Below are 9,701 nucleotides of genomic sequence, written 5' to 3' on the forward strand. Positions count from 1 at the left end.
AAACTGGGCCCAGGGTTTATTAGTTAGCACGTGAGACTTTAAATGTACCCCATAGGTTTTACCCTCTTATGGAAATTTTCAAATGTACACAAAAGTAAAATGACTCTTATAAAATTATCAGCATTTTGCCTATCTTGTTTTACTTATCTATCCACGTCTCTCTCGTTCTCTGGTGAGTATTCTGAGTATTTTAAAGCAGATCTAAGACATCTCACCTGTAAATTAAATGGTACTAATTAAATGGTGTTTGAAATACTACAAACATTTGGTAGTCCCTACGTTCAACCAAACCAGCCAGAGTAATGAGCAAGGACGTTGAAACCCCCTGGAATTGTCCTGCCAGCCCCCTCCTTTTTACAACAAAGAGAACTCTGAGGTGAGCCGCCCAACACTGGTGCTAGAGGAAGAACCAGGGAGAAGTCGGCCCTCCAGGCTGCCTGGTGAGTGACCGACCCGGGCTGGTGCAGACTTCCCAGGCCCGGATCCTGGAGGAGGGCAGAGAACCCTCCGCTCACTACGAGCAGGAAGCGGTTCCCGCGCGCCCTCCCGTATGCGCAGGCGGGGCGCGGGGCGCGGGGCGCGCAGCAGGCCAGGGATGAAGCCGGGTCCCGGGACGTGGAAGCGGCGGTAATTGGAGTTTGGTATCCCGGGCGCGCCGGGCAAGGGTACTGGGCCTCGGGTGGGCTTAGAAACAGAAGGACCCGTGCTCCCACGACTGGCTGGACAGCCCGGGGCCAAGGTCAGGCTGGGGCCCGGGTCGTCCCGCCACCACCTGCGGGGCCCACTTGGGGAGCAGGCGGGAGAGGTTGGCTGGGCGCCCGCGCCCGGGGCGGGGAGCAGGAAGTCTTCTCCAGCGGGAGCGCCCTAGGCGCGGTGCTGCAGGTGTGGCGCTGCAGGTGTGGCGCTGCAGGTGCAGCGCTCAGTAGCGCCGGCGGGAGGCCACTGCCTTAGAGGAGGTGAGCGCCGGGTCCCCACGGAGGCCCGGGAACGCCAGCCCTGGGGCCCGAGCTGGCGGCTGGGCCCCTCTTGAAGAAAGGGTTTGTTAAAAGGAGGATGGAGCCGGGGGGTGTGTTGCCTCGAGGCTCGCATAAGGCTGTTCTCAGATTTGGGGGGGAGGGGCGGAGAGATCGCGCAGACTGATTGAAGTGTCCTGAAGGGGTATTGTGGCCTCCGGCCTCCCGGAGCGCGACGGGGTTGGGGTGGGGGCGGTCCTCAGGTTTGGAAGAGGGATGGGGTAAGTGACAGTGAGGGAAAGGAATGGAATGCGACAAGGGAGAGTGAGCTAGGGCTAATAGAGGGAGCTGGTAGGGGTTGTCTAGGCGCCCAGGGACGCGAGGCGCTGCCGAGGCTCTGGAGGTGCTGTCGGGCCCGGGATGGGGGAGGGGCGGCGGACATGCAGATGAGCGGAGTCCGGGGTTAGCTTCTGGTGGAGACGGAGCTGGGGTTGGGGGAGGGCTTTCAGGAAGGTGGTCGAGGCTCAAGCACCTATAGTAGGAACCTTCTGTGGAAGCCAATCGTCCCCCACCATCCCCGAGCTAGGAGCGCGCAGAAGCGGAGAGGCGGTTGGGGGCCCACACGCAAGCCTGACTCTGAAGGCTGATTCTCGCGGGCTGTGGCTTTAAGGGTGACGCCGGGCGTGCGGGCCCTTTAAGGAGGGGTCGGGGGCGTGTCAGGAAATGAGTCCTGGGCCCGCCTCGCGGGGGAGCGCGGCCTCGGATGTCCGGAGGCTCCGCAGCTGAACTGGAGCTGGGGCTGTGGAGCGCTTCCCGCTGCGGGCTTGGGCCGGCCCGGCCTCCTCCTGCGTCCTTCAGACCCCGCCTTGAGCACCTCTGACCTTCCCTGCACCCCTCTTTCCCAGCGCCCCCGCACGCTCTCCTTCCATTCAGCTTCCTGCATGCCTCCCCTTTCTCCCTGCAGACGCCCAAGACTCCCTCTCTCCCCCAGGCTGTCCTCCGCCCTTTTTCAGCACCTTCGCCCTGCCTTCCTCCTCCTCCCCTTCTTCCTCCCTCTCCCTACCCTTCTTCCTGAGACACATCCCTACCAGGCACAAGGCCCTTCTCTCCTGACAAGTCTTCTAACCTTAGCCCATTCCTCACCCCTCCCCGTGTCTTGTCTCATGCGCCCCCTCAGAGTGGGAGCAGGTTGTGGGGCCCCCCAAAACAGAACCTCTGGATGGGGAGGCCTCTAGGCCACCCCCCCCATGTGACAGTTGAGGGCTGTTGCTGGCAGATAGCAGGCAGGAGTGGATACTGCCCAGTACTCTAGTTCTGGCCGTAGGGTGACCCAATTCCTCTGCTATCATGAACAGGGCCCCTCTGAAGCGGTCCCGGATCCTGCACATGGCACTGATGGGGACCTCCGACCCCTCGGGCGAGGCAGAGGCCAGCAAGGAGAAGCCCTTCCTGCTGCGGGCACTGCAGATCGCCCTGGTGGTGTCGCTCTACTGGGCCACCTCTATCTCCATGGTGTTCCTTAACAAGTACCTGCTGGACAGCCCTTCCCTACAGCTGGACACCCCCATCTTCGTCACCTTCTACCAGTGCCTGGTGACCACGGTGCTGTGCAAGAGCCTCAGCACCCTGGCCACGCTCTGCCCTGGCACCATGGACTTTCCCTCCCTGCGCCTGGACCTCAGGGTGGCCCGCAGCGTCCTGCCCCTGTCCGTGGTCTTCATCGGCATGATCACGTTCAACAACCTGTGCCTCAAGTACGTCGGGGTGGCCTTCTACAATGTGGGCCGCTCACTTACCACCGTCTTCAACGTGCTGCTTTCCTACTTGCTGCTCAAGCAGACCACCTCCTTCTATGCCTTGCTCACCTGCGGAGTCATCATCGGTGAGTAGCCAGCCAGGGCCATGGGGAGGGAGGGGGCACAGGGGACCAAAACCCCAAAGAGCAACCCTGCCAAGCATCTTTGGACTTTATCTGTCCCCGTTCCCTTGCCCAGAGTCATGTGAGGAAGAGCCTGGGGCCCAGAGAGAATAAGCTTCCTGAGGTCGCCCAGCAATTTAGGGGCCCAACGTGGGCCCCTCATAACAACGAGATGGAATTATAATCTATATCACACAGGGTGAGGGAAAAAACCAAGGTAGAGAGAAGTCTAGTAATCTGTTGAAGATCACACAGCTAATAAGCGGCAGAGCTGGGATCTGACCTCAAGCAGTCTGATCCCTATGCTTGACCACTGTGTTGCTTCTCAAGGGTTCAAGTGCCCTGACTCCCCCACCCAGTGCTATTTCCAGAGGAGAATACATCTTGCACTAAATATGCCATCACCCTCTGACCTTGCAGGCTTATAGTAATGGCTAGGAGAGTAGAAAACCATAAGCTTTGAGAGGTCTTAGCTGTCTTTCGACACTTGGCCCTGAGAAAGGAAGAATTATTGATGGGGACATTGTGCTGATCATTCCCACAGAGCATCTCCTGTGTTCCCCAGAGGTTCCCTGAGTGGTAACATCACCCTCATCAACTCCAGACCAACAAGGAAACTGAAACTCAGGTTAAGTTACTTTTCCAAGGCCATACAGCAAGGAAGTAGCCAGGCAGGGGCATAAACCCAGACTGGCCAGACTACCAGGCCTATGTTTTTAACCCCTCTGCTCTGTTCTTGTGCCCTAGGATTGCAGCTGCACTAGCCAGCACACTAGCCACTGACACATGTGTCTATTTCAAAGTTTATTCAAATACAGTGACATTTTTAAAATTCAGTTCTTCAGGGAGGCACCAGGGTAGTTCAGCAGGTTAAGCCTCTGCTCAGGTCATGATCTAAGGGTCCTGGGATCAAGCTCCGCATAGGGCTCTCTGCTCAGTGGGGAGCCTGCTTCCCCCTCACTCTCTGCCTGCCTCTCTGCCTACTTGTGATCTCTGCCAAATAAATAAATAAAAATCTTTTTAAATAAATAAATAAAATTCAGTTCTTTAGTTGCAGGTGTTATAACCTGATTCTGTAGCCACATTTCAAGTGCCCAGTAGCCTCATGTGGCCAGTGGCTACTGTATTGGATGGCACGATGATAGAATGCTTCCATGATCACAGAATGGTTTTTTGGTGCATTCTGGGTAAAGGAGCACCCACTTCCCTCAGAATCCGCCCAGTGCTCTGTCATCCAGGAATGTCACCTTTTCTTCGAACCTGTTTTTCCTGGTGCCGTAAAGTTCCTGTTGATTGACCTACATATTCTTTGCTGGCATCTCAGAGTCCCAGGCCGAGGGCCCCTCCCCTGCCACCCGTCCTAGAAAATGTCACCCTCATCGAGCAGCTGCTGGGTCTCAGACTCCTCTGTCCAGCCCCAAGATGGGAGAGGGGAGAAGGCTGGGGTTAGAGCAGAAGGAGCTGCTGAGGCCCCTGGCAGAGTATCAGCTGCCTGCACTCCCCCTGCTCTGCAAAGCCGGTCCCTCCAGAGCTGATGCAGAGTTCCAGGCCTTATTTAGCCAAATGCCCCAGGAATCTCCAGTTGAGCCCTACAGACCTCAGGAGGTGGGGTATGGGGTGTGGGGAATCTGGGATGGGAAGGAAATTTGCATACAGAAAGGTGAATCGCTAGGGAAATTGGGTCCAGGTCCTAAAAGTAATCAAAGTAGCTGATGACGTGATAGCTCCTAAGAAAGGTCATATTCACTGGTCATACCGATGGGGCCGAGCTGGGTCAGCTGGTGCTTCCTGCGGGCCCCAGACTTGGCCCCCTCTCGGCTGGGCTCCCCATTAAAGTGCGATGCAGAAACTTGGATGCAGAAACTTGTGGTAAGTGTCCCTCCTGGACTCGGAAAGTAGCAAGCAGGTGGACGGCAGGTGCTCTGGGCAACCCTCCACACCCCTGGAGCAGGTGTACAGATAGCTGTTTGCCAAGAAAGAGAGTACCGCACATGAGGGCCGACACTGTAGTAGACGCCTGATCTCCTTCAGCCCTCAAAGCCACCTCCAGAACAACCTCCATTCCTGTGGTCACTCAGTCAGTCAACAAACACTAACTGACAGCCGGGCACATGCCAGAGATCATGCCAAACTTTGGGGATACGAATCTGGCAAAGGTGGACGGGCATGGTGGTGATGCCTGGCCGTGAGTTCTGCTGCAGGGGTGAGGCTGTGATTGGGGTGGAGAAGAGAACCCAGTGGGGGTGGAAAGGAGGACGGTGTCGGGAATGGGATGATCCAAGCAGGCGTTCTGGAGGAAGGATTAGATAGGTATAAGGAAGGGGTGAGGAGAGAATGTTCTAGACAGAAAAAAAGTACCCATGCATTTCTTCCTGTTTGGACCAGAGTGGGACTCCCCAGACAGGAGGCTGCCCAAGTTAAGTGAGTCTGGAAGGTTTCCTGAGGGTTGTAGGCGAGGAAGGGCTTTAAGCAGATCTATCTGTACTTGAGGACGATCATTCTGGTTGCAAGTGGGAAGTAGTTTGGTTGGAGGAGGGGGTCAAGAAAATGACTCAGGTCTCTCCAGATGAAGGAAATGGGAGCTTAGGAAACTTTAGCCGACTTTCCTCAGGCCACCCAGCCTCTCAACAGCAGAACCCAATTAGAGCCCAAATCTCTCTGACACCAGAATTCAGCCCCTGCCTGCCCAGAAAGTGGGGTCTCGCTAAAGAGATGGTATAGTCGTTCCCAAGGGCAGAGGCCTAACAGCTCAGGACAGGCAAGGGGTCTTGGCAGGGAAGCCCAGGCAGGAAGAGGCCAAAGGGAGGTCTGGTATTAAGAAAGACTTACTCCCTGGAGGGGTGGCTTTGACCTTGATGCTTGAGTAGAATCCCCCAGAAAGAAGGATGAAGGCGTTTCTGGTGCAGGACACAAACAAGAACACTGCGTCCCAGTGTGAGAAGCAGGAAGATGAGAGAGACAATTTGGGACAATCATGGGACAGAGACAGGCAAAGGTCCAGGAAGGCCAATGTGCCAGATGGAAGAGTGCAGTCTTGGGGGGCAATGGGGAGCCATGGAGGCTCTGTGAGCAGGAGGTAACACAGACCGAGTGTCCAAAAGAGTGGACTGTCCCCAAAGACCTCGGGCCACAAGTGACTCAAACTCATTACAGGCTCCCATTCTACAGACAAGGAAGCCGAGACTCTGGGACCTAAAGTCACTTGCCCCAAGTCACCTTAACCACGAAGTGCTCAACCCTTTGGAGCTCATTTCCAACGTAACTTTCCAGATGCCTCAAGCCAGCACAGTCGTGGATTATGGGTTCTCAGAGCACACTGCACTGTTTTATGGCCCTCATTACAATTGTAATTAAAGAAATAATTGGGAAATGAATCGTTTTAATGTCTTCCCGCTCTGCTAGAATGGAAGCTCCCGAGAAAGCATTCGTGTCCTGGGCCACTTCCCAGCCCTCGTATGGTGCTTTGCATGTATTCGAGCGTTTGGACGCCTCTGTTGCAGACAGGGCAGGGAGGGATGGGAGGGTGAGGACTGCATTACACTCTGTGAACTCCAGTGGCAAAATTCTCTGTCCTTCTTCCTCCCTGACCTCATCCCCCTTGACCCTCCCCTCTACCCCCCCCCCTCGCAGGTGGCTTCTGGCTCGGTGTGGACCAGGAGGGGGCAGAGGGTACCCTGTCTTGGACGGGCACCCTCTTCGGCGTGCTGGCCAGCCTCTGTGTCTCACTCAACGCCATCTACACCAAGAAGGTGCTCCCGGCCGTGGATGGCAGCATCTGGCGCCTGACCTTCTACAACAATGTCAATGCCTGCGTCCTCTTCCTGCCCCTGCTTCTGCTGCTGGGGGAGCTGCAGGCCCTCCGCGACTTTTCCCAGCTGGGCAGCGCCCACTTCTGGGGCATGATGACCCTGGGCGGCCTGTTCGGCTTTGCCATCGGCTACGTAACCGGTCTACAGATCAAGTTCACCAGCCCCCTGACCCATAATGTGTCGGGCACGGCCAAAGCCTGTGCCCAGACGGTGCTGGCGGTGCTCTACTACGAGGAGACCAAGAGTTTCCTGTGGTGGACCAGCAACATGATGGTGCTGGGGGGCTCCTCTGCCTACACCTGGGTCCGGGGCTGGGAGATGAAGAAGATTCAGGAGGAGCCCAGCCCCAAAGAGGAGGAGAAAAGCAGCATGGGGGTGTGAGCTGCTCCAGGAACCTCGGGATGGCCCAGTCAGGGAAAAGGCCCAGGGTAGGGCCCAAATAGCCATGAAGACATCTCTCTGGACCCTGAGTAGGGGGTCTGGAGGGGGTATTGTTTACAAACCTGATCACAGTCTGGTGGTTAAAATGAAACCAGTGTTGTCAAGGGATGTCAGAAAGTGGCCAATCCTATCTCAACCCCATGCCCTGTTTCTGGGTTTTGTCTTCCTCTAGGGAGGATGGGACCCCATGGGAACGGCCACTTGGGTTCTCTGGAAGAACCCTCACTTTCAGGGAGGCAGCACCCCTTCCTGTCCCCCTTCCAGGGCTTTCTACCTCCACGTGACCTTTGGAGTTGGGGACAGGCCACAACCATTTAGGGACAGCAGTAAGTCTTCACTTGCACCCGGGGGAGATGGGGGTGCGACTCCACCACAAACCAACTAAAGGGATTAGGGAAATCTCATCTCTCTGAGTCCCAAAACAAGGAGTGGAGTTTTGATCCCACCAATCAGCTGCCCTCTAGAAGAAAGTGTGAACAGGGCTGAGGGAGGAAACTGACAAGTGTTCCCTCCTCTCTGCGTCCAGCCCAGCAGGCCCCATGGAAGGGCACAGAGGATCATTTGTCCCCGACCCTGGCCTTGGGCCCCCCAGGGCCTGCTGGGAAGAGGCCTGGGAATGGGGTACCTCATGGGAAAGCACCCTTTTCCCACCATCTGTATCCTGTGTTCCCAGCTTTTGGACACAGGGGAGCCACACAGCTTGAAGAGGTTAAGCAGGGCCATTAACACCCACCCCAATCCCTGACACAAAGAAGTGTCCTTCCTCCCCTCCAGAGGGGCACCTGGCCCAGGTAAGACCTCCCAGCTTGGCCTTCTCAGAGCTGCATCCCCAAGGGGGCTGCTAGAGCAAGGGTCCTGGCTCTGAGCCCCTCACCCCCGCTCCCCTGCGGTGCTTTGCCATTCCCAGATCCTGATTCTTGTGCAAGGGTTGCAACCTGGCTCTGATGAAGGAGATAAACTGCCATGTTTCTTCCCTGAGGTTAGGGCTGAGAGAAGTTTCTCCTCCCCTCACCCCTGCCCCGTGACCTCATGCCGGCCTTCACAGTCCCTGTCCTTTCTGTTGCACTCTGTTCCATCTCCTTGGGATAATGCCCTCCTGTTTTTAGTCGTCACGGGGGAAAGGTTGGGGAGGGCGAGCTTCTAACTCAAGGTGGTTTCTAAGGAAGTGAGTAAGGCCTGATGCCCTGAATGGAAACGGGAGTAAGACACTGTAGTGTAAACCCCCACCGCTGGGGTCTTTTCTTTTCTGCAAAGCAAGTGCCTGACTTAGCTCTGAGGGCTGAAGCAGCCACATCAGAGATCGCCAGCCACTGCACGAGACAGGGCCAGGCCACTTTCCCCATCAGAGGCCCCTTGGTTTTTAAGATCTTGGTTGATTTCAGTAACTGATCATTTGGGCCATTTGTTTGTTTGTTTTTTCTCCTCCTTCGCTTTAAATTTCCACTCCTATATTTTGAACTCACCAATAAAGAGGGAGCCCACAAAACCCTTGACCCCCCAATAAAAGCAGAACCCCAGGCCTGCGTGTGCGCTCTCATTCTCTCTCCCTGTCCCCTCCCAACACCACCTTGCTGTGTGGCCCCAGGTGTGCTGTGTGGTTTCCAGATCCTATAAGTAATAAACCTTTATTTTTTCAAAGTTTCTGATGGCTATTGCTGAAGGGTGTCTTGTAATCACAAGAACTGCAGGGGCCAGTCCCGTGGCCACATGGCCTGTTGACAGGCTGAGACCACCACAAAACAACCAGTGTGGCTGCGTGATTGCCCTTGCAGTCAACCAAGGGGAATGCGCTTGTTACCTGTGGCCTGCTTACCAACCACCCAAGTCAGGCAGGTGACACCATCTGGAAAAGGAACACGGCTTGCTGGAGAGTGTCACGCTGCCGAGGACAGTCTCTTACTGCTTCTGCGGTGTGTGGCCTGAGGTAGCCCCACCCAAAAGTTCGAGGCTGCCATGATGATCCAATGATCTCCCCAGAGTGGCTTGATCAAGGCCATATGGTCTAATGAGCCAATTAGACCACTAATTGCAAAGGCTTTAACTGGCTATTAATGCTCATAAGGGTCTTGCAGACTCAAGGCCAAGGAGAGCTAAGGAGGGTGGGTTGGATAGCAAGACTACTGTCACTACCTAAAAAAATAATAATAATGGACCTATAAATGTCTTCAACATCTGTTCCAGTGCCTCCTAAGTGCTCCGAGGAGGTATACCAGCTCCTTGACAAGTGCAGACCCTTGTGGGTGCTGGATGTCCTTCTAGGTGTCGTTCAGTGCCCATACCACCAAGCCTAGACTTTGCAATTGGGCTCCAGAGGCCTGGGGGCTTTTCCCAAAGATCAGGTGTACACTGTGCTAGTGGAGGGAGATGCTAATCCTGGAGAGATCGATTGGGACACCCTGGAAAGTGGCAATTTACAAAGAGGGTTCACTGTGACGTCATCCAAAATTTTCCAGTAACAACAAGTAAGGTTAAGGTAATAGGATAAAAACAAGAAGCAGAGGGTGCCTGGGTGTCTCAGTCACTTAAGCATCAGCCTTGAGCTCAGGTCATGATCTCAGGGCCCTGGGATCAAGTCCCACA

At 55.4% G+C, this 9,701-nt stretch overlaps 1 protein-coding gene across 4 annotated transcripts; it reads left to right on the forward strand.

The window, feature by feature from the left end:
- Positions 1–513: 513 nt before the first annotated feature.
- SLC35C1 (solute carrier family 35 member C1) lies at positions 514–8,762 on the forward strand. Of its 4 annotated transcripts, none has more exons than XM_059140574.1 (3): positions 514–627; positions 2,309–2,835; positions 6,502–8,762. In XM_059140574.1, the coding sequence occupies exons 1-3, from the start codon at positions 551–553 to the stop codon at positions 7,059–7,061; spliced, it is 1,164 nt and encodes a 387-aa protein (XP_058996557.1). In that variant the 5' UTR covers positions 514–550; the 3' UTR covers positions 7,062–8,762. The 4 variants fall into 4 exon arrangements, with proteins under 4 accessions (XP_058996557.1, XP_058996569.1, XP_058996565.1 ...); XM_059140586.1 differs by having other exon boundaries at positions 530–548; XM_059140582.1 differs by lacking the exon at positions 514–627 and adding an exon at positions 840–956.
- The last annotated feature ends 939 nt before the right edge of the window (positions 8,763–9,701 follow it).

The sequence above is a fragment of the Mustela lutreola genome, chromosome 1, assembly GCF_030435805.1.
Source record: "Mustela lutreola isolate mMusLut2 chromosome 1, mMusLut2.pri, whole genome shotgun sequence".
NCBI lineage: Eukaryota > Metazoa > Chordata > Mammalia > Carnivora > Mustelidae > Mustela > Mustela lutreola.